The sequence below is a fragment of the Pseudochaenichthys georgianus genome, chromosome 15 (genome assembly GCF_902827115.2).
Source record: "Pseudochaenichthys georgianus chromosome 15, fPseGeo1.2, whole genome shotgun sequence".
NCBI classification, from domain to species: Eukaryota; Metazoa; Chordata; class Actinopteri; order Perciformes; family Channichthyidae; genus Pseudochaenichthys; species Pseudochaenichthys georgianus.
Genome location: NC_047517.1, coordinates 11,805,040 through 11,828,524, shown reverse-complemented (window position 1 = coordinate 11,828,524; position 23,485 = coordinate 11,805,040). Strand labels below are relative to the sequence as shown.

Below are 23,485 nucleotides of genomic sequence, written 5' to 3'. Positions count from 1 at the left end.
TAAGCTAACGTTAGCGAGCTGAATAGCGAACTCGATTGAGGGATAATAATAATTGCAGGGGACAATCATTTCAGAGGAGCGTACCTATGTTATGTGCGTTACAGTCGCCATCGTGTGGTGTTCAGAGGATGAAGCACTCACGGCATTTCGTGTTATAGTCATGAAATATAATCTATTGATTCAACACAGAGCGATTTTGAAAGCAATGTATTTCTACTGTATGTTTCGTGCCTAAACCAAATGTGACTTGCTCTATCGAAATCAGTCGCATTGACCCGAAGACACATTTTCGTTTGTATTACTGGTCTGGGGGAAGCTCGCGAGTGTGTGTGTGTGTATGTTTGCGTTTGTGTACCGGGGAAACACAAGAAACACCGGCTGTTGCTATGCTTGCTGTGACGTTAAATTACTCCGTTCTCCGCTTTTAATTATGCCGAAGCTTCAAAGCTGTATTTATCATCTGAATTTGCCCAAACAAGTTTAATATTCTGAAAGCCAATACTTTGTTTATTTGAAAACAGATGAAAACAAACTGTCTTTTATTTAAAATTGAAGTATTATACAATTAAAACTACATTTTGCTTTAATCCCATGTAATTGTAGAATGAACACAGTCTTCCTTTGAAGAAGTATAAGTCAGGAGTCTTGAGTAGTCAAAATTATCTACAAATCATTGGACACATTTGTAAATATTATTTTCCACTTGTTACCATTGTGAGTCTATTTGTATGCAGCTCTGCGTGATTTTGTGGCTACAATTCAGACTAATACGCTACTAGAAGTGGAATAAGTACTCAGATCTTGTACTTGAGTAAAAGTACAAGTACTCAGATCTTGTAGTGAAATTATAAATAGTCAGATCTTGTACCAGAGTGTAGGAATACTCTGTTACAGTAAAATGTTCCTCAAATAAAAGTAGAAAAGTATTCTCATCAAAATATAGTTAAAGACAGTGAAAGTAGTCGTTGTGCAGATTGGTCCATTTCAGAATAATATATATGATGTGTTTTATAATGATTGATCATGAAAGTGTTCTCAAAGCTGGTGAAGGTGCAGCTAGTCTGAACGACTTTGTAGACTGCAGGGTAGCTGGTGGATTCACTCCAGGTGGAACTAAAGTCTGATTCAACACTTGGTTAGATTTCACATCATTCATCCACATCTGTAAAGTAACTAAAAGTATTAAATACATGTAGTGGAGGAAAAGTACACCATGTACCTCTGACTTATGTTCACTTCCAACCTAAAAGTACCTCAAAAATAGTAATCAATAATGTATTGAAAAGTTATTTGGCTGATTGTTGTATATCGGCTCAGCAGGTTATATGGGAGGCCCAGTCTACGTACAGGTCACTCCTTTTGAAATATTAAACTTTGTTTTGTTTTCTTTAATTTTTCATCCTCGTGTAGAATGCTATCACAAAACACACATTTGGTTGTTTATAGCATAAAGAACATCTGATTTAATGTGAGGTAGGGAAATAATCATTTGAGTATGTGTATATAAATATGTAAGATGCTTGAAAAGCTGGGAAATGCACCTTGGAAATGCTTGAAAAGTGCTTGAATTTGACTTTGGAAAAGGTGTAAGAACCCTGATTCTTTGTCTTAAGCAAGCAGTCTGAGTGTAATGGAAGAATGCAGCCGGTTCCAAAACACTGGATGGGGATGTGTTGTCACTCGTGACTCTCTATTAGTGGAAATATACAATCACAACATTGGTGTTTGCAAAGTATGAGTAAAGCTAAAGGCAGTAACAGGGGCCTCTCACATAATGTGCTTAAGTAGATCTCATGTATTTTGCTGATACTAAATGCATAATAATGATGATTCGCATCATTCTCATGGCTATCGACATGATTCACACTGCAGTAACTTGTTATATAGGAGGAACCAGAGTCTCATGTCTCTCGTCCCAAGCCAAGACATGCTATTCCCAAGTCCAGACCCTATGGTCCAGACCCAGGCATTAAACGCAGATTTTTTGAGTTCTTTAAGTCAAATTTGACTTGAGTTTTTCAACTGAAGAATGCTCTTGTAGATAACATTAGTTCATGGTTCCCTCCTGCAACTTGACTGGATGGATCAAACTAAATGGATCTTGGGAATTAAATGTCAACTTGTCAATATCAATGTTAGTTTATTTAGGTAAGGAAGGGAGATTTGTTGATTTTAGGCTCTGGCCTCAAGTATTTTACAGTCAAAAGCCTCAAGTCCAAGTGATTCACAGGTTAAGTCCAAGTAGTGGTGGAAGAAGTATTCAGATTCTTTACATAAGTAAAAGTACTAATACTGGATTGTTCAAATATTCCATTACAATTAAAAGTCCTGCACTGAGAATTGTACTTAAGTAAACGTTTTTAAGTATGAATAGGGACATGTAGTTCAAGTATTGGGAATAAAAGTACTCCAGAAAACATTTAGCAGAAAAAAAACCCCCCAAAATATTAAAAATGTATTAAAATATTGAAAGACAAAATCAGCAAATATTAACATTGGAGAAGCTGAAACTATGAAATGTTTTGCACAAAAAAATAAATAAACAGTTTACCAAAATCACCTTTTGTTTTAGGTACTTACATATAATGTATAGTTTAATCTGCATCAAAACATCGTATTTTAAAAGTTCTTCATGTTTGCTGTAGTTTAAAAATCCCTAAAGTCACTAAATCTGAATAAAAAAATGTAGAAGTACAGTACAAGGTAGAATATTTAACTTTTTAATTGAAGTCGAGTAAAATTATTAAGTTTCAGAGTAAGAAAGTACTCAAGCAAAGTACCACACATTTCTACTTAAGTACGGTACTTGAGTAAATGTACTAAGTAACTTTTCACCAGCGGTTGCAAATCGTTTTTTGATTTGATGTTAAATTGAATGTATAGTCATCAAATTTGTGACTTGAGTTTGAGTCCATCATGTGGCTGGAGTCCACAGCTCTGTTGGTAACAAGGGCCATCAAAAACACTAACCTTCTTTGGAAGCTAATCTTACATCTACTATCCAAGCATGTAAATAAAGTATTCAATGATGTCCCTGAAAAGATACTGTGTCTGTCTACAGTTCCATTTATTATTTTCTCTTCCTCTCCATTATATACCGATTGATCTCCAGGAGAAATGGCCGGGGAGGCGGAGCTGGTCGGGGGGAGCGGCGGGCGGTCCAGCCCAGGCTGCAGACCCAGGTTTCCATGGACCGGGACCTCCGGGGGGAGTCCAGAGAGCGCAGGGAGAGCCGGCGGCTGACCAAGGGACGCTCTCTAGAGCACGATCCTGTGGGAGAAGGTTTAAGACGGACAGAAGAGGGGGGCTACCACCACATGGACCACAGCGGTGCCCCCCCTCGCAAAGCAGGGCCGGTCCCTCCTGGAGGCCGGGGCCACCCTGTGCCCATGCAGGGCCGTGGCATGGGCGTAGCAGGGGGGGAGGTTGGGGACGGTGTACGGCCCGGTAAGAGGACGGCGGGTGGGGTTGGAGGGCCACATGAACACACCCTTGCTCAGCAGCCCCCTCCCCCTGAACTCAGAGAGCCTCCTGGTTTGGGCCCTGGCTCGACCCCCGGCCAGGGGCCCGTAGGGAGACGGACCAAACGGGAGAAGGCTGAGAGCATGCTGCGCAATGATTCGCTGAGCTCTGACCAATCGGAATCACTGCGTCCGCCCCCTCCAAGACCCTACAAGTCGAAACGAGGGCTTGGGGCGGGGGGGAAGAGGCAGACCAGCGTCAGCAGCTCAGAGGAGGAGGGGGGGACCACGCCGGAGTACAGCAGCTGTGAGGATGCAGAGATTGAAAGTGTCAGCGAGAGAGGTGAGAGACCAAACCATCATCACTTTGTGTTGATTTCATCCAGGGGGGGTTTGAAAATATTGACTTCTGTCAGTTGAATTATTTGTTTATCTATCAAAAACCATGAGATATCTGAGGCAATTTGTCTGTTATAAAATGTTGGAGAGTAATCACACCACTGCTTTATGGATGTTTCCTTCCTATTCTATCCTTACTGAGGTACTGTTGATGTGAACTAGAGGTCCACATTAAAATCTTATATTGATACCTTTCAAATCACATGTGCCGTCATAATCTAAAAACTTTCTATAGAATCATCATACCTTACACTCTGTCTTTTGAGCCGTCTACTTCGTAGGGAATCTGGCTTTCATCAGCCTAAATTAATGTCCAGCAGTATTACACTATCCAGCGTCCTGACAGGAAATTGTAGAATTGGTGCACCAGAAGACATCATCACACTCAGATTTTCTTTTTTTAGATTTAAACTTTTAAATGTTGTCTATAGCACAACCATGCTTACCGACTTTCTGAGCATATATAATGTTGTCTCTTTTCCAGTGTAAAAACATGGCTGTTTACAATTAGAATGTAATGTGGAGTTTTTACACAGCTTATAGTCTATGGAAGGAAAATTGTCATTCATATAGACGAGACAAGCTGTGGGTTTATCTGTTTGGGCCATGTGGAAGCATTCTGGATGAACTTCACGGGCCATTCACCTCACGTGATTAGCTCCTAAATGCACACCGCAAAATAAGATACTGTTAGCAATTGCTAAGCTACTTACTGGAGAGACATTTTACTTTAACTGCATGCTGATCAGTTTAAATAGAGTGTGCTAACTGTCCGAACTGAAAGTTAGCATCACAATGGCTCCCTCGATTAAAAACAAATCGTATTTTTCTAGTGGATTCTGTGGCAAACACACAATACTTACATGTTTTGTTCAACAGGATAATCTCCACATATTAACACCACTTGCATAATCCTTGAAGGGTAAATTCAATAGCCAGAAGTACATTTCTAACTTGTATGTTATTACCATTGCATTCTTCAGTGAAGGCCTTGAAAGACACCCGAGATGAATTCAAAAGCTCATCAAAGATGTCAGAATCCAGCTCCACTCCTGTAGAACATTTTAGCATCGAGGAAGTCAAACCTGGCAAATTGAATTTTGCCAGCACTGAAACAAAGGATAATTTGGACCATATCATAAGTCACAAGTTAAACATACAACACTGAAACTCTTGAAAGCAACTATGACGCAAGACACTTTAATTACCTCCTTGTAAGAATTCAGAGTAATTGTAGACATCCTCTACTTTTGGTACCCTGACCCATTCGCTCACACTCTTGTATTCGACAGGAACCAGAATGTCACCACCTTCAAAGGGAAAATGACTTATATAATCATACATATACACAGATACATATATACATACACCTATACACACAAATATATATGTATATACAAACTACATGATGGTCGCATTACTTCACGACGAGAGCGCTTTGCTAAAGACGGCTAATGTTCGGCGTGGTGGCGTTTAGTAGTCTCATTTAGCCACTTGTGAGCAACGGTTGTCTCTAAGATAAATAATAGCTTCACCAGTGGGATATATACGATATATACTGACGTATTTCGTGTCTCATAAAAACATGAAAATATCTTCAATTTGTCAAAAAACAATGATTTTGAGACGAGCTAACCATAAGCGCTACAATGCTGAAATCATATTATTGGGTGATTTAAATTGGGACTGGTTGAGTGATAAATCTTCACAGTTTAAAGGGGAAAGGAAACACCAATTACAGTTATAATATTCCGGTAGTTTATTCATTTTACAATGGATATTGATCGTAATATTTATTGTATATGATATTACTCGCCAAAAGAAAATTAATTATCCGCCGGCCGGGTGGGGAATTCCGGGACCAGGCCGCCGCCATTAGGGGAGTCCCAAATGGTGACGTCACTGGCTGTGTTTTCGCTCCACCGAAAGTCAACACAACGTAGCAGATATGGCAGCGATGGAGGAATTTTGCAATGAGATCGACGTTTTGAACGATGAATTTGACTATTCGTCGGGAGATGACATTGATGTGGAAGCATCTACAGTTACCAGGCATCCCATGGCCTATGCTTATGAACCGATTCGGTCGAATAGAGTGGCATACGATCCGGAATAAAAAAATTAAAAAAACACAATGCTAACAGTGAGCCTCTGAATTAGCCCCGAGCGAAAATGCTAACCTATTACTGCACCGAAAATCACTCCTAGCTCCCTTATTACTTATCCTAGCCGCACATCCAACACATCGTTTATGATCGCAAGGAGACACAGAATCTAACGGTGCCCACATCAACACTGAAAGATACAAACTCGCGAGGTTATCCACAAAAACGTACATCAAAACATGTGGCGCTAGGTACTAACATACGCCAGGCTAACGGCTTACCTTCCTCATTGTCTGGTCTAAACTGGTCTTCAATGGCATTACAACGATAAAAACGATGATGTAGTTAATCCATAGGTTAATATCCAATGGGGCTGTGTCCCCTTTGAAATGTTCTGATAATCTATAAGCAATACAACTGCAATTCCGTTATCTGCTGTCCGCTCTGTGCTCCGTGCGCTCTGGGTCCTGCAATACCATCCATCAATAGCAATACTAGCCTTTTTAGGGCTGTTTTCGACAGATGAGCGTGTGTATGCCAGTTTAATTAGTTGAGCTATAGAACACCCCCAATTCTCTATTGTACGTCATAATAGCTACCATTTAGTTTGGATGCGATTGCGTTAATTAATAAGGTCACACTGTGTCAGTAAATACATGTGTGAGCTAGTAATCTGGTAGTGCTGCAATATTTACCTCTCTCTCGGCAGCTGAAGCAACTCGTTTGGTGGCTCGAACTTCACGTTTGTTGACACTGTCATTGTCTTGCGCGGCCGACGTGCTGGGACGGTCGGTGTTCCCGACTGCATACATTGAGAAATCGAATATTGTGGGAACAGATCCTGGCTTCAAATCCAATGTTTTGTATTGAACCAGGCATCCAGACTGGACTTTGAGCAGCTTCTCATCCTTTAGTGGCAGCCTATGGAAATGTACTTCTTCCTTCTTTGTATAAAATCCATTTGTGCAGCCTGGGGCAATACAATAAACTCCTGACGACGACCGTTTTCTTGTAATGTAAACTACTGGTGCATTGCACGCCATGTTGTTTGTTATTGAGCTTTGGCCCAGGAAGCCGTACCCAATCAGTGACGTCACTGGGAAAGTCCCGGAGCAATGGAAGCGCCCATGGTCATTAGGCACATATTTCAAAAAGTAAATTCGCGTATCTCGATCGTTTATATTGGAAATAGACTAGATAAATACATTTCCTAATGGTAATATTGTCGCATGGAAAGCAGTTTGAAAAGTGTTTCCATTTCCCTTTAAGCAGGTTTGTGATTCTTTGAATTTAACTCAGCTTATTGATAGTCCCACTAGAATAAACTCTGCCAAACCCAAGAATGATACTCTTATAGATGTTATTCTATCAAATGCAGCTCATAAGTATGTGTCTGTTGGTGTTTTTCCTAATGATATCAGCGACCATTGCACTATTGCTTGCGTTAGGAGCACTAAGTTGCCCAAAGCTAAGGGCCTTATTGTGCTCAGGCGCTGCTTCAAACACTTCTCTGAGCAGGCTTTCCTACACGATCTGGCGGAGGTTAAATGGCACTTCATAGCGTTAATCAGGGGCGGACTGGGGGGGAAAAAGTGGCCCGGGGATTAATTGACAGACAGGCCCACTTAATGCGCGGCATGTATCGGCCGGCCGGCGACGAAAGTATGTTACTTAACAAAAAACCCTATGCATTTTATTTTATTTTGGACAATTATTCATATAGTAATCACATTACCTGAGCCCTTGAGTTGTCTAGAGCAAAATAGTTACGGCATATATTTAGTGATTTTAATGTTAACAGATAATTGATGCAATAACATTTGGACCCAATTTGCCTGACTTGACACATGGAATAAAACATGGGCGTAGGAAGCATCCTCAATGTGGGTGAGACAATTTAACAGGGGGTGTAGGCAGGTGGTGGACCTCACCTCCTCTAGGGGGGTCCGGGGGCATGCTCCCCCGGAACATTTTTTAAAAGTTGAAGTTGAATGCATCAATCTGGTCCATTTTGAGAGCAAAATTAGGGACTAAATCTATGGCAGTCATTAGGGGCTTGGACTGTGAGCCGTAGGGTCACCGGTTCAAGTCCCCGACCAGATCTATTTGGAGTGTGGACTTCTAAGGTCCCAGTTCACCTCCTGCCGTGGTGCCCTTGAGCAAGGCATCGGACATCCCCCTTCCCCCCTCACTCCCATTGCTCCGCGGGCGCTGTACAATAGCTGCCCACTGCTCCTAGTACTAGACTCCTGGTTCTTCTTCTTCTTCTTCTTCTTCTTCTTCTTCTTCTTCTTCTTCTTCTTCTTCTTCTTCTTCTTCTTCTTCTTCTTCTTCTTCTTCTTCTTCTTCTCTTCTTCTTCTTCTTCTTCTTGCTTCTTCTTCTTCTTCTTCTTCTTCTTCTTCTTCTTCTTCTTCTTCTTCTTCTTCTTCTTCTTCTTCTTCTTCTTCTTCTTCTTCTTCTTCTTCTTCTTCTTCTTCTTCTTCTTCTTCTTCTTCTTCTTCTTCTTCTTCTTCTTCTTCTTCTATATAAAACAGAACTGTAAACAGATTAACTTTTTCTTTCAACATTTCTTTGAACAGCAAGTAGAGGCAAAAGTGACTGCACCCAAAACAATAAACCTGCTAGCTAACTAGCCTAAACTCAGTAACAGAATGTGGGCACAATAAACCTGCTAGCTAACTAGCCTAAACTCAGTAACAGAATGTGGGCAACACGTTCTTCTCCACAGCCGCATGACCTCTGAGTCAGACATCACTTCCCCCTTTTCTATCCTACGGGTACAGCCACTCCCCCTGAACCCTGTTGTAACAACATAATACACTTTTTGGGGATTCAGCTTGGGATGTGAGGACATGGCTTAGAAAGGGCGTTTCGCTTTCTGTCCTGCCAGTGTTGGCAGGACATTAATTAAAATGTCGAACGCGGACTTCATTTTAAGGACATTTCGGCCAGGGGTGAGCTATATTTGTTTAAGCACCGGATTGGCAAAACAGGAGTGTGTGCACCAGTCTGCCTTGATCTATGTATTCATGTCTGTGACTCTCACAGTATCTGCTAGGGATGTCCCGATCTCATTTTTTAGCTTCCGATCCGATTCCGATATTTTCATATAGGTTCCGATCCGATCCCGATATTTCCCGACACCGGTTTTCCGATACGGATTTCCGATAAAAGGTTACTCATTTAACAGCAGTAAATACAAGTAAGCTTCACTAAACTTTACTTCTTGGAAGTAAGTAACGATAACTTAAAAATCTTTGCATTAATTGTACACATAAAGTAAACATAACATACACAAAGTTTTGGTTACTTATTTGAGACAACAAGTTTCCACCCTTTTTTCAAGTAAACTGAACTTATTATTTTTCACAGTGTGGGTAATTAAGGGATCTCAGAGACATCTAATCACTAAACTTAAACATAACATTTTTACAGTGTAATAGAGCTCCTTATTTCCTCCATCTTAATCTACTGCACTGACTTCTTCAAAGTGTAGTGCAGGTTTTTTTTTAATGAAAACCAACACCTGCACCTTATCGGCTGTCAACCGGTTCCTTTTTTCATCAAGGACATTTGACACTGCACTAAACAGTCTCTCACTGTCCACCGATGTACAAGGTGCACAAAGAAACTTCATGGCTGTATCAGCCAGTGCGGGTCGCTGTGTAGCATGTGCTCGCCAGTAGTGTAGAGGATTCTCTGACCTTGGGATGGTTTGTTCAGCCAAGTAGGCCTCCACCTGAGTGACGACTGCTGATGTACTCACAGGCTTCGACTCCACCACATTCCCCTCCAAGATCTCGTCATATAGACTGACAAAGCTGCTGTTTGCAGCTGCACAGCCTACACCGCCTCGACGTGGTGACTTTCTTGGAGGCTCTTCTGCAGACACCTCACTGCCAGCCTTCCTCTTTCTCTCCATGATCTCCACCTCTCTAATGAGAGCCTCCTTGGCAAGCTCCTGGTGGTCTGGACTTGTGAAGAATCTGAAAATGGATAGAATTTCATTTAGTGAAAAAGGATTATTTGTTTCCTAACATATTTTGTCGTTCCCTTAGCATATCAAAGTTATTGTTGTCAATGTCAGAACAACATTTGGAACATTTATTTTGATGTTATTTGATAATTAATAATCAAGTGGTGAATTGATTAGGCCTGAGCAATTATATATCGCAAAAGAAGTTTTGAATCAAACAGGACTTGCCTATCTTTGTATCTTGGGTCAACCAATGTAGCAACGGAGTAGATTGGTTTAGTCTCAGCGTAGTCGAAGCGCTCAGTGACAGCCTCAAGAAGTGTTCTCTTCATCGTCTTGATTCCAGCATCTGTGCTCTCTTCACGGGAAAGATGACGCTTGAGGACAGTTATTGCAGGGATCACATCCGCGGCACTCGCAGTCGCAGCACTCACTGCCCTTGTCAGTTCTTCAAATGGACTCAAGACCACAACTGCCTTCTCCATAAGCGCCCATTGGTTGGCACTGCAGAGGGCATGCATGGAAGGTCGTGGTCCGCTGCATAGACACTGAGCGGCCTCTTTTGCTGAAGAAGGCTCTGCAAAATAAGTAAATAAATGTTAGTTTAACATTCATGTGTAAAATACAAGTAGAACTATATACCTCACTGATTCACATGTAAAAAAATCTATTCATTCTTTGCATTCATTCCTTCCATCCATATAGCCTACCAGCATCATGTACTGATTACTGTTCCATCTGACTTACACGTCCTGCTGGAGTCGTTGTGTTGGCATGTGCAGGTCTTTCTGTAAAGTAATAATAATGATAATAATTAAAATAAATCAGCTGTGTGTATCGCTTTTCTAGTAGGCCACTCAAAATGCTTCTATATATAGGTTAATTATTTGTTGGCTAACATCCTTTCAACACTAGTGTAGCCTAATGATGGATTGCTTTACAATGACATGACAGGGAGGGGGGAAAGTGCAATTACTAAAAAGATAACTACTACTACTACTACTAATAATAAAATGATAACCACCTGAATGTCTTCGAGGATGGAGTAGGCCTTTGGGGAATGCTTAAAATGACCCACAAGCTTCCGTGCGTTGGCGACAGCATCGATGATGCTTCGCTGGGCGAGAAGGCCTTGGATGGCCACGAGTTGGAGTGTGTGTGCGAAACAGCCCAGGCTCTGCACCCCCATGTCTGCAAATGCCTACAGTCGAGAGATTGGGAGAGAGGATGATGGCGAGAGATAGATAGATGAATATCAATAGCCTATTGATACTGGTCAGTGAGGAAAATAAGCAGTCAATGTCACAATAGTATCAAATAGAGTGCAGCCATCTGCTGGTTGCAAAACTGATAGCAGTGTATGTAAGTCAATGAGAGGTAACGTCTTTACCTCTCATTGACTTACATACATTTCTGGACTTTCCTTAACTTATTAAACAAACCTCGGGAAATTTCCATAACATTTGTGAGTAATTTATACACTATGGTCCACCATCTGCATTATACCTCCAAACCATTATGATCTGATGAGACTTTTGAGATTTTAACATCTCAAAAGTTGCACTGAATATTTTTCCTGTTGATAGGTAGCCTCTCAAAACTAGCTGTTTTGTCATTAATATGGTAGGCTACTTCCAAGTCTAACAAACGTATTGAAAGCCTGTAGTCTTAGATAAGACATAAAACAGGATATTAATGTTTCGATTTAATTCTTTGCTGTCGCAGCGGTCAGACTGAGGAGCGACATCGGGGCTACACCTGAACTCCACAGGTCTGTGGTGAGGGCGATTGAGGTAGCCTCCTTTAGGTGCCGCTGCACTTGTTCACGCACCTTGGTGTGCAGGGCTGCGATGCCTTTTTCAACAATGTAATGGCGGGATGGCATCCCATAGCGCGGCTCCAAATAATTTATTTGACGACAAAAACCGGAGTTTTCCACAAGTGAAATTGGCTGGTCGTCCCCTGCTATGCACTCCACAATCAGCTCAGTAATCTTGCGAAATCTCTCGGAGTCTCGAGGAAGTAAATCCTTTCGTTTCAAGCTGTCCCGCAGTGTTTGTTGATGGAGTCCATCAGTCGCAGACGCTGTCGCTTTACAGTAGGCGGCGTGTTCGTCGGGGTGGTGCTTTTTAAGATGTTTTATTAGGTTTGTGGTGTTGTAGGAGACCCTGTTAGCACCACCTCGTGAGACTTCCACACCACAGACTTTGCATGTTGCAGTCGGCGACTCACTTGGAGTTATTTTAAAATGATGCCAAACTGCAGACATTTTAACTAGCTAAAGATATGTGTCCGTTCCACTTTTCCAACTCGATAATGGCGGCTGATGCAATAGAACAACAACGACAAACAACGTAACCATGGGAAATATTAAATATGGATCGGCCATGACATTTAATTGTATCTGCCGATCCCGATCCACCTTAAAACCCAGTATCGGGGGCCGATCCGGGGATCGGAACATCTCTAGTATCTGCTGCCCGCAGCTGTTTTATAGAAGGAAAACCTCCTTCACTTCATGAAATCTCTGCAGCACCAGGAGGCAGCGGGAGGGTTAACTCAGCCTCTGAGAAGAGGAGCGTGCAGTGCCTTTCACGCACCGCCTTTCACACACCGCCTTTCACGCACCGCCTTCACTGTGTTTACCTTCAGAATCATTAGAAAGGCTAAAGAGCGGTGTGGCTGATGTGTTTTAACCACAGACACCTCTACACACACACACACACACACACACACATACACACACACACGATTTAAACGCAGACTTTTGTTCCTCCATGTTACGTTGTTATTGTTTCCCTGAGCGGACCCGCAAATCTTTTTCAAACGCTCCCCTTTTTGGTCCATCTGCGCGGTTTTGTGCGCTGTGATGATTCGGCTGTACCTTTAGTAATGAATATTAAATGTTGTGAGGAAATCTTTCCACCAATAATTCCAATAAGTAATCCAAAATGTATTCACTTCAGGTTTATGAAAGTAACTGTTTATCAGATTACTCTTTTTTAAAATGTAAAGCGAGCTGAATACAGTTACTTGATTTTTATATTCTGATTACGTAACACCGTTACATGTATTCCGTTACAACCCAACCCTGGCCACACCCCACTGGGCCGGGCTGGGCCGGAACACTTACAAATGTGCGCCGGTAGGATTTAGGAGGGGACGCTGGCGTGTTTTTCGCCGCTCTTCATGCCGACGCTTACTTTGTGTCTACCACTCCCTGCCATCAATCTATTTAATTCCCATACACAGGAGAAATATTGTTCTCCTCTGGTTTTGTGTTTCTGCCATCTCCGTTCCTCAGCCGACTATGTTTGGCTGCTGTTTAGCTCTTAGCCTCTGCCATCCTGCTATTAGCAAAACGAGCTCACCATCACGCTCTGCTATCAGTGTAGTCCCCGTTCCGGAATTCTCCGACTGGGCTCCTCTCTGCCACACTCCCAGGACTATCCACGAACCCTCCCTCAGTCCGGCCATTCCAACTGGGCTGTTTTCCATCACCGCTGCCGAGGTTCGAGGTCCGGTTTCTGCAGGGCTAATGGTGCTAGCTGCTAGCTGGCTCGCCGCTCTTCTCGTGATGTCCAATACTCCTCGCTGGAACTTCGTAACTTTTTCTACCACACTATCCCCGACTGCCTTACCGTTATCAAATCCCTTGGGCTTCTGCGTCGTCCCCGCTGCATACACCGGGCATCCAGATGCAAGTTTTTCTACTCCGAAACTCCTATCCCCGCAGTTGTTTCTGACAGACGATCTGTCGCACGGCGATGTCGTCATCACAACAAACGACGTCATCCGACCAAACCTCCCATTCGCTCTATCTACCTGAGGTCCCTGGCCTGTGCTGACAGTGTGCTGGTTTCTCCCTCCCTGTTCCCCTCAGCAGCTATGAACAACTATGTGACATTTATGCTGCCGAATACCCGCTCCCTCAACAACAAAGCACTACTCATCCACGACATTATCACTGACAGAAGCATTGACATCCTATGCTTAACAGAGACATGGCAAAATCAGCAGGACTTTGTGACACTCAATCAAGCTACACCCCCAGGCTATTTGTACATCCAGAAGCCCCGCTCCCTGGGTTGTGGCGGTGGATTGGCTGTTATCCACCGAGCTGGCATCCTGGTTAAAGAACTCCCAGTACCTACTACCACCTCATTTGAGTGTGTTTGCTTCAAACTGGCTGGGTCTGCTCCGCTCCAGGTTGCCCTCATTTACCGCCCACCTAAAGCTTCCACTACCTTCCTGTCTGAGCTGTCTGAGTTACTCACCTCTCTCTGCTCCATGTCTCCATCAACTCTCCTGCGCGGTGATTTTAACATCCACGTGGACTCAAGTAACTGCACATTCGCTGCTGAATTCCTCTCACTTTTGGACTGCTTCAGCATCAAGCAACATGTCCAGGGCCCCACCCACATCAAAGGCCACACGCTGGATCTGGTGTGCTCTACCGGCTCTCCGCCCCCCGACCTACAGCGCCTCGACTTGGCTGTATCTGACCATCACGCCATTAGGGCTGCACGATTTTGGGAAAAAATCTAATTGCCATTTTTCTGACAAATATTGCGATTGCGATTCGAATTGCGATATTTATTTTTAAGCGACCCAATAGAAGTTTATTGTAAAATGCGGCCATAACTGTGTCTAGGAAGGTCGTATCAACATACTCTTGTCTCTAGCAGCCCGAGCTACGAGTGAAAGAACTAAACTTACATGAAACTTCCGTTGGGTTGCTTTAAAGTCAAGCTTCAGTTAAAGATTCACCCTGTAATAGAAACACGTGATGGAGCATCACTAACCTGACTCAGATGGTTTGTTTCACCAAACTATCTAGGAAGCCATTTGGAAAGGGCAGGCACTTTCAAAAGCACTTGGCAGGTGATTGGATCAATCTGTCTATCACCTTCTATCATGGGCCACTTCTGATTGATTAACAATGGCTGGTACATGTGGAGCACAGCACTTCTGATTGGTGTAGATGACTGACACACAAGAAGAAAAGAAAAAAAATGTAAAAAAAAAAAAGTTAAAAAAAAATCGCAGGCTTTGCGATTTGATAATCGCATCATCTCGAATCGCGATTTCGATTTAAAATCGATTAATCGTTCAGCCCTACACGCCATCCTCTTCACTGTTCCGGTCTCCCTGCCCAGGCAGCATCCTAAACGCACCATTATGTTTAGGAACATTAAGACTGTGAGTGCACCGGCCCTATCCGACCTGATAGCTACCCACATGGCCTCGGGTCCCTCCGACTCCACTGTGGACGGCCTGGTAGCCCACTACAACACTGCCCTATCCCTCAGTCTCAACTCTCTCTCACAGTCCACCTCCTGGCCTTTCGTGAGCATATCAAAACGTATAAGGAAGCTCTCTCCCATGCCAAGACTCACTACTACTCCTGTCTCATTGGTGCTCAGCAAAGCAACTCCAGAAGACTGTTCTCCACCATCAACCGCCTACTACGGCCCCCTGACGCCCCCCAGCCCTCAGGGGCTCCCGATCTGTGCTCCAAATTCCTCGACTTCTTCCAGGCGAAAGTCGAGGCCATCCATCAGCAGCTCCTGGTGACTGGCCCTTCTCCCCTACCTGCATCTCATTCACCTGGTAATGCACCCCAAGCGCCGCGCCTCTCCCACTCCAACCTCTCCTCCTTCTCCCCTGTGGATGCTCTCCAAGTGGCCAAACTGGTCAGCTCGGCCAAGACCTCCACCTGCTCCCTGGACCCCATGCCCAAAGCCCTGGTCAAGGACTGCCTACCCACTAGGGCTGTGCGATTATGGCAAAAATCATAATCACGATTATTTGGGTCAATAATTGATATCACGATTATTTTGACGATTATTCATTGACCATTTATTGAACTTTAAAACAAATAATATTTTACCAATAAACAAGATCAACAAATATGTTGGAGCGCACTTCCAAAACCATACTAAACATATATTATTAATATGATAAATACAAATAAATTAGACCAAAATAAATGAAATCAAATATGATGCAGTGCACTGTCACAACATACTGAAAACTCCTTAACATATAGCCAACATTTTGGTAAAACATATTCATTATTCCACTCAGTTAAACGTTGAAGGCTGGCCAATCGTCATGGTCCAGAAGTAACAGGAAATAAATGTTGAACTACCATTTAAGACCAGATAAAAATGTTTAGGCCACCATGGCAAATGCTGGTAGGGCTGCTCATGTCATCTCTTAAAGATGTTTTTGCTAAACTAACGTAACCAAACAGTCCCTGAGCTGACTGAGCCTAAATCCTTAAAGCGTTGCTGAAAGGTAGAGTGTAGAGTAGACTATACACATCACACTGTTACACACCTACTATACAGTATACACTGTAGTGACTGTACAGTCAGAGTGTACTGTACTGTCTGTACACCAGTCTTTTCTACAACTCTACATACATTATACAGTACATACTACATACATAGTGATGTACATACTGTTAGAAATTAAAATCAATGTTGATATGGCGTAATTTTGAATTAAATACACTATTTAATTTAAATCAGTTTTATTCTGAAAAAACCGGAAGTTCACACTATTAACTTAATACTTGTATTCTGAAAATTCTTCACTTCCGGTTAGCATTAGCATGTGGCGAAATGCTATGTTTTCAAACCGTGAATCGAAGGTGAAATGACATGTGATGTTGTACACTGAGCACACTGGGATTAGCACTCATTTATTGAGGCTGAATAACGTTTATCAGGGAATGTTTAAATAACAACAGACACCAGAATATACGTAAGTTCTAGTTTTTTTGCGAGTCCAAGTACCGGTTCCCGACGTTCCGGTTTTAACCGGACTTGAACCAAAACTTTTTACAAGTCCAGTACCGGTTCGGCTTGCTGGTACGCAGCACTAGTCATGACTCTCTAAATGGTCGTACTCACAGCCCTAGTCAAGTGATGAACTCCCCTGTTTTTGATTTAGCTTATTTCTCGGTCTCTGAAGTCTTTGCAATCAATTGATCCTAAAAAGTCTGCCGGGCCTGACGGCCTCGACACGTTCTTTTTAAAAATTGCAGCTCAGATTATAGCACAACCAGTAACTGATATTTTGTATCTCTCCCTGTCCACTCACACACTGCCAGCTGTGTGGAAGCAATCTCTGGTATCGCCTCTCTTGAAAGCTGGTGATCCCACGGAGTTAAATAACTATCGTCCTATCTCAAATCTTTCTGCGTTATCAAAGATTCTTGAGTCCCTAGGTTCTACTCAGCTAAAACTTTTTTTAAATTCACACAACATCCTTAACCCTATGCAATCTGGATTCAGATCAAAGCACAGTACTGTGACTGCCAGTCTGAAAGTATTAGACAATATTAAGGCTGCTTTGGATAATAAATCTGTTTGTGTTGCATTGTTTATTGACCTAGCCAAAGCATTTGACACTGTAGATCACCACATTATGTCTAATGTTATGTTGATGTCTCGTTTCGGTCATAATGCCATTTGCTGGTTTCAGAGTTATTTAACCGACCCTACTCAATGCGTCAGGTTGGGTAGTACTGTCTCTGACCCTGTCACCTTGAAGAAGGGAGTTCCACAGGGCTCTATTTTGGGGCCTTTGCTCTTTTTATTATATGTAAACAATATTTGTAATCAGATGCAATTTTCTACCTATCATATGTATGCTGATGACACTATTGTATACTCATGTGCTCCTTCTCTGGATATGGCCGTTTCCAATTTAAAATCTGATTTTATCACGCTGCAGCATGCACTTCTTGATTCCAAACTGCTTTTGAACAGTAAGAAAACCAAAGCAATGCTTTTTGCTCCCAAGTCAGCTTCCTCTTGCCTCTCCATTGACACCCTTGATGGTGTCTCTGTTGAGTTTGTCGATACCTACAAATATCTTGGCTTTTGGTTGGACAGTAATCTGAACACAGTGAAGTTCTAACTAAGAAATTGAAATTCACCCTTGGCTTTCTTTACAGACTTAAATGTTGTTTTTCAACTTCATCCCGTAAAAGGTTGGTCTCTGGCTTATTCCTGTCCCAGCTGGACTACGGTGATACCATTTATAGATTTGCCTGTCCCACTGTTTTGGCCAAACTTGACCCACTCTACCATGCTGCACTGCGTTATATATCAAATGCACCCTATAGGACTCATCATTGCAAATAGTATAGGCTAACTGGATGGTCCTCACTTACTATGCGTAGGATGCAGCATTGGTTTTTATTAATGTATAAAGCCATTTTAGGTAAGCTTCCACTGTATAATATATATGTGCCAGATTTGCCCCAGTTTGTGACTCTCACAACCTCAGATCCAATGCCTGGATATGGTTCCAGGTATCTGCTGTGCGGACTGAGGCTGGGAAAAGGAGTCTTTTTTTATTATGGTCCTTGGTCTTGGAATGACCTTCAATCACGCCTCAAACTGACGGCACTTGTCTCAATAGTATGTTTTAAATTGAAGTTGTCTGAAGTCCTTACCACTAGCTGCTCTTGCAGTAATAAGTATTGCATCTTTCTTACTGTCCTAATGTGCACAATGTAGTGACTGCTTTTTTGTCTTTTGTTTTCTTAGTTATGTTCTCTGTATTTTATATGTTTGTGTTATATGTAACGTTGCTGTCTTCTTGGTCAGGTCAGCATTGCAAATTAGATTCTATCTCAATGCTTTTATCTGGTTAAATAAAGGTAAAATAAAAATAAAATGCTAACTCATTCCCGGGTTAAGGACTCTTCTTCTATCCTGCAACACTCCATACACAGCCAAGCTAGAGAAGAACACAAGGGAGCCAGCTTCAGTTTCTACAAACTGACAGGTAAAAATGCCAAGCAGGAAGGTGAAAAGGGACATAAAGAAAGTTAGGCAAACAAACACAGAATCTCCAGTTCATTAGCTAATACTATAATTATATAGTTAAAAGATATTGCTATAAAAATAGTGATAATATCCAGTTTATTTTACACTTATACACTACATTTTGGTAAACTTATTGCGACGTACAAGGTATGGAGCACTGACTTTTCGGTGCCTGTGTGATGGAACACTCTTACTTTAACACCATCACGGGAGGTGAATGTAAGAAGCTGCAGAGAACTGCTTAGGCTCAGTGTGCTGTCTTCATTCAGACTTGGATTTAGCAACGCTCTTGACTTTAACTCTGGGTCTGCTCAGAAATAACCTTCTAATTCAGGGAAAACTTTTTTTTATCCTTTCCTATGAATCGTTTATTAGAATGTCTAACATTACACACCATACTCGTTGAAAACCTTAAATTCCGAGAGGATTTCTTCTAGTTGTGTTTGCAGGAACAATGCACTTGCTGCCACATTCTCTAACTTCTGTTTACAGTGCATGCAGCAGGCTGTAGCCAGCAGTCTGAAAGTCAAAGTGAGCATCTACACAGTAGTGTGTGTGGCATGTTGCATTGTTTTCAGCTTGCCCCTGAGGGGGGATCATCACACACTGAGCGTACATGTGTGTGCACGTTAGTGTGTCAGTGATAGGGCAGTTTGACCCCAGTTGATCAAAGGGTGAGCCATGTCCCTCAGCCTGAGAACACACCACTGTCATGTTCAAGCTGGGTTCTGTCACGTCACTACTAACCATGCCAGGGCATTCTGGCTCACTGCTTTATATCCAACTGGGCTTGTAGCATAAAAAGCTACATTAGCCTAGTTAAGGGCGTGCGTCAACATCTTTCTCTGGCAGAAGGCACTGGGGAGCTGTTTCACCAACATTCTATGATAGACTCACATTTCGCCTTTGCTGTCTATTATCACATTGTTGCTACTTTCTTTTGGTTTGATATGTTTTTTACACCGTAAGCAAGAAACAGTTGATGCTTGACCTCATACTTTGTGTTCATGAGCTTGAGAAGGACAATCCGTTGGAAACACGCAAATAGATATAAAGCACAACCCTAACCACCAGCAACACTTGGCGTTGTGGTCATTGTCATGATATGTTCTGTCTTGCATGAAGCTCAGGGTAGACAGACACGTCCAAAACAAGCTTCCATTATCTTCTGTGCCGTCACAACACATTTCAGCACTTCCATTTAAGTATAACCCTATGGGCATATTATTCGTTATCCTATCCACCATATTTTTGTGGTTGTATAAGTGATAATGTACAACGACTGTCAGTAATAAAGAAGAACCCTAACAGGGTTTGCTTCTGGATCTGAACGATGGTTATATACAATATTTTTTTAAAACTCGACTATATTGATATAGCCTACTGTAAAAGGATTGTGTTGATTAAAAAAAGATCCTATTGCGCTAGTCTGTTCCACTGCGTACGAACGGCTACAACTGCGGCGACAAATACATGACATGAAATGACGGCAGCACTGTCTTCAGGCACTTTAAATTGACCAGACTTCTTTCTGCAAATAATAATTCCACATATTATTATTGCTAAGGTCCTCCTTAGCAACGGTCTGCTATCCTTAGCAGCTGACCACTGGCGAAAAAGAGCATCATCATGGAGTATTCGGACCAGCACATTAGGGTATTTACCTTCAACACTGTGTCTGATTGTTACCATGCTCGCTCTACATTAAAGCTACACTTTGATCGATAAAGTGTGTTTAGTTCTGATGAGAAAAGGGAGAATGCAGCTGGACCCAGACCAGGCCCTGAGACATCGCTCAAGTACAGCTTTAGGATGAGAGTGTTCTGTCAGGCCAGGTTTCAAACACACCGGCGTGGCAGCGAGAGGCTGCTTCCTTTTTTAGCTCGAGACTGAGACCAGGTCAGCTCTGAGATGAGTTTACTGGCAGCGGAGAAGCGTCCAGGCATGTAAATCATTGTTAGATCAGTGCGGGGAGACATACACACACTCAAATGTGCAGTTATTCACAGTACAGTAGAATCTATTAGGATCTGTGAATGCATCTTCCTCATCCTCCTAGCAAAGAAGAAAAAACATAGTATGAAAAACGTTGCAATAGGTGCATTTTGATTCACAACTTTTAACCCCTTATACTAGAATAACATAGTATATTGCTTTATAATGACCATCAACATAAGGACATCACTTACTAACATTTTTATTTTGCTTCACAACATTGCATTGCCCCTGGAGTCATTCCACAAATTCTGATCTGTACAACATCTGGAAGGGATTTTGAGTGTTTTAAAAAGCTTTGTTATCCTTTGGTATCTTCCCATCCTCTGCACACGGCTCTCAGTTCTGCCACTGAGGTGATCCATTTCTAATGCTAGCCCAGGTCTGAATATCCAATAAACGTAACCCTCTCCACTGTAAACAAATACCTTCCACATTTGGCTGGTCTGTGTATGAGAGGACTCAGGCTGGTATGTGCTGTTTATACTGTGTGTGTGTGTGTGTGTGTGTGTGTGTGTGTGTGTGTGTGTGTGTGTGTGGTGTGTGTGTGTGTGTGTGTGTGTGTGTGTGTGTGTGTGTGTGTGTGTGTGTGTGTGTGTGTGTGTGTGTGTGTGATCTTCAGCATCTGAGCCCTCTGTCTTATTTCTTGCAGGTGACTGGGAGTGCTACCCACATGACCCCACTGTATGGCATGTAAGTTATTGTTTTTCTATTTCTATTAATTGCTTTTCCATAGGATGACAGACTTTATAGTTGTTTCGCCTCTTTTTGACGTCGTTTTTCTTTCTTGTTACAGCCGTTATGCATCCGTCTGTGATTGTGTGTCTCTTTGTGGTCACGTTGTGTCTCTTTGTAATTGTTTTAGTATTTTCGTAGTTGCCCCTTGTGTCTTTGTTGTCTTGTTGTGTCTCTTTCTTGTTGGTACATGTGTCTTTAAGTGACCGTTTTGTATGTAAAGGCCATGGGGCCACGGACAGTCCCTTTGATGGTCAGTAATCCATCCATGATGACTGACTTTTGCTAAACTTGAACTTTAACCCCTCCTGCCGAAGTATTATTTTTCCTTTGTTCAGTTGCTTCAACTTAGTTGTTTTTCTATTTATATAAAATGATCCATTTATGTTTATTTGTATTAATTAGTTTATTTAACAGGAAAAATGCACATAAATAGACAATGCTGTAAAAGCGGATATTTAAAAAAAATATATATATGTCCAGATGAAAAATTATAATTTGATAAAAAAAAAAGAAATATAGTCATTAGAAACATGCAACATCGAAGTGTACAATACAGAGAATAAAAACACATGAGTTCAGATATTACATAGCAAGATGATTGCCCAAGGTTAAAGCAGTACAGACAAATTATAATTGTGGGAAGTGCAGAAAAAAACATGTGTTGAAAGAGCTGATCCCTAATTTACAATGTTTTTAATTCATGAAAAACACATGACAACTTTTCCCTGGAATATCTGCCAGATTCCACCCGATAAGAGTGGCTGGGAGACGAGCACATGTATTCCTAGGAAAACACTGCAAACTGTGTCATCCTTCAGAGGGAAAAAGCATATGTTCACTCTTTACTGTACACACCGGCTCTTGAAAAAATAAAAACATGCATTTAGCCACATTATTAATGACATTTAAATGTAGTGCACCTTTCATCCATGTAAATATTAAACAACTACTGTATATCTAAAAAGGAAACTCTTACCTGCTGATCCAACAGGACACGTCCCAGTGTGTGCATCTAAGCATCTCTTGTTTCCTCATTTTGAAGCATCCTGTAACCTGGCAGCCATCCAAGGAGGGGGACCATCTGATTGGACGAATCACCCTCAGCAAGAGGAGCGCCACCATGCCTAAAGAAGCCGGAGCTCTGCTGGGGTTAAAGGTCGGAGTGGGCAACAACACACACACTCACATGATGTTGTATCATTATACATGATGTCTCTACTTATTACATCGGTACATACTAAATAAACCAAATCCTTGAGTCACAATTTTGATTTAAAAATGATCGTATTGCCTCCGCTAAGAAAAATGTGTCCGTTCCACTGCGGACCAATGTCTGAAACTGCAGCGACAACGTATATTAAAGTATTTAAAAAGGAAAAAAGCACAAATATTAAAATCAATATTTAAAAAGTCTCTTGAAACTCAAAATGAACAGAAACCAGTATCCAACCAAGCTGTGTAATAATATTGTAATGGTATTCGGTCAGCATATATGACAGATATGACACTAATCTCTTTCTCTCCCCCTCTCTGTCTCTAGGTGGTGGGAGGCAGAATAACAGAGTCAGGGAGATTAGGTGCCTTCATCACTAAAGTCAAGAAGGGAAGCCTGGCTGATGTGGTGGGACATCTCAGAGCAGGTAAACCATTACATGTGATACGCTGTCTGCTGTAAAAGTAAAAAATCATCCAAACATAGGGTCTTTAAAACAGTTTCAGAGGTCTTATTTTCACTGTTCCACTTAAAACATTTAAAACATTTAATATAGTTTTATGTCTCTAATTAGCTGTGTTGGTTTTAAACATATTGGCATAGAGCATATGGTTATTTTCTGAAATAAATGTTTTTTTCATTGACCTAAATCGCTGTTTGAGTCAAGAAGGAAGGCCGAAATAAATAGACAAAGCTTCATAAAAAAGAGCCAAAGACTCTATGTTTGTAATTGTACATAATCCCA

General features: G+C 41.9%; 1 protein-coding gene and 1 long non-coding RNA gene across 2 annotated transcripts in view; one reads left to right on the top strand and one right to left on the bottom strand.

Moving 5' to 3' along the window:
• Window positions 1–23,485, bottom strand: part of LOC139435228 (uncharacterized) — a 203,112-nt gene that overhangs the window by 95,064 nt on the left and 84,563 nt on the right. The gene's annotated exons all lie outside the window — the stretch shown is intronic.
• Window positions 1–23,485, top strand: part of rims1a (regulating synaptic membrane exocytosis 1a) — a 145,767-nt gene that overhangs the window by 63,391 nt on the left and 58,891 nt on the right. The window contains exons 6-9 of the mRNA XM_071205706.1: window positions 3,113–3,804; window positions 21,442–21,482; window positions 22,570–22,683; window positions 23,068–23,167. Of these exons, the coding sequence (XP_071061807.1) occupies window positions 3,113–3,804; window positions 21,442–21,482; window positions 22,570–22,683; window positions 23,068–23,167 (947 nt within the window). The remainder of the gene's footprint in view (window positions 1–3,112; window positions 3,805–21,441; window positions 21,483–22,569; window positions 22,684–23,067; window positions 23,168–23,485) is intronic.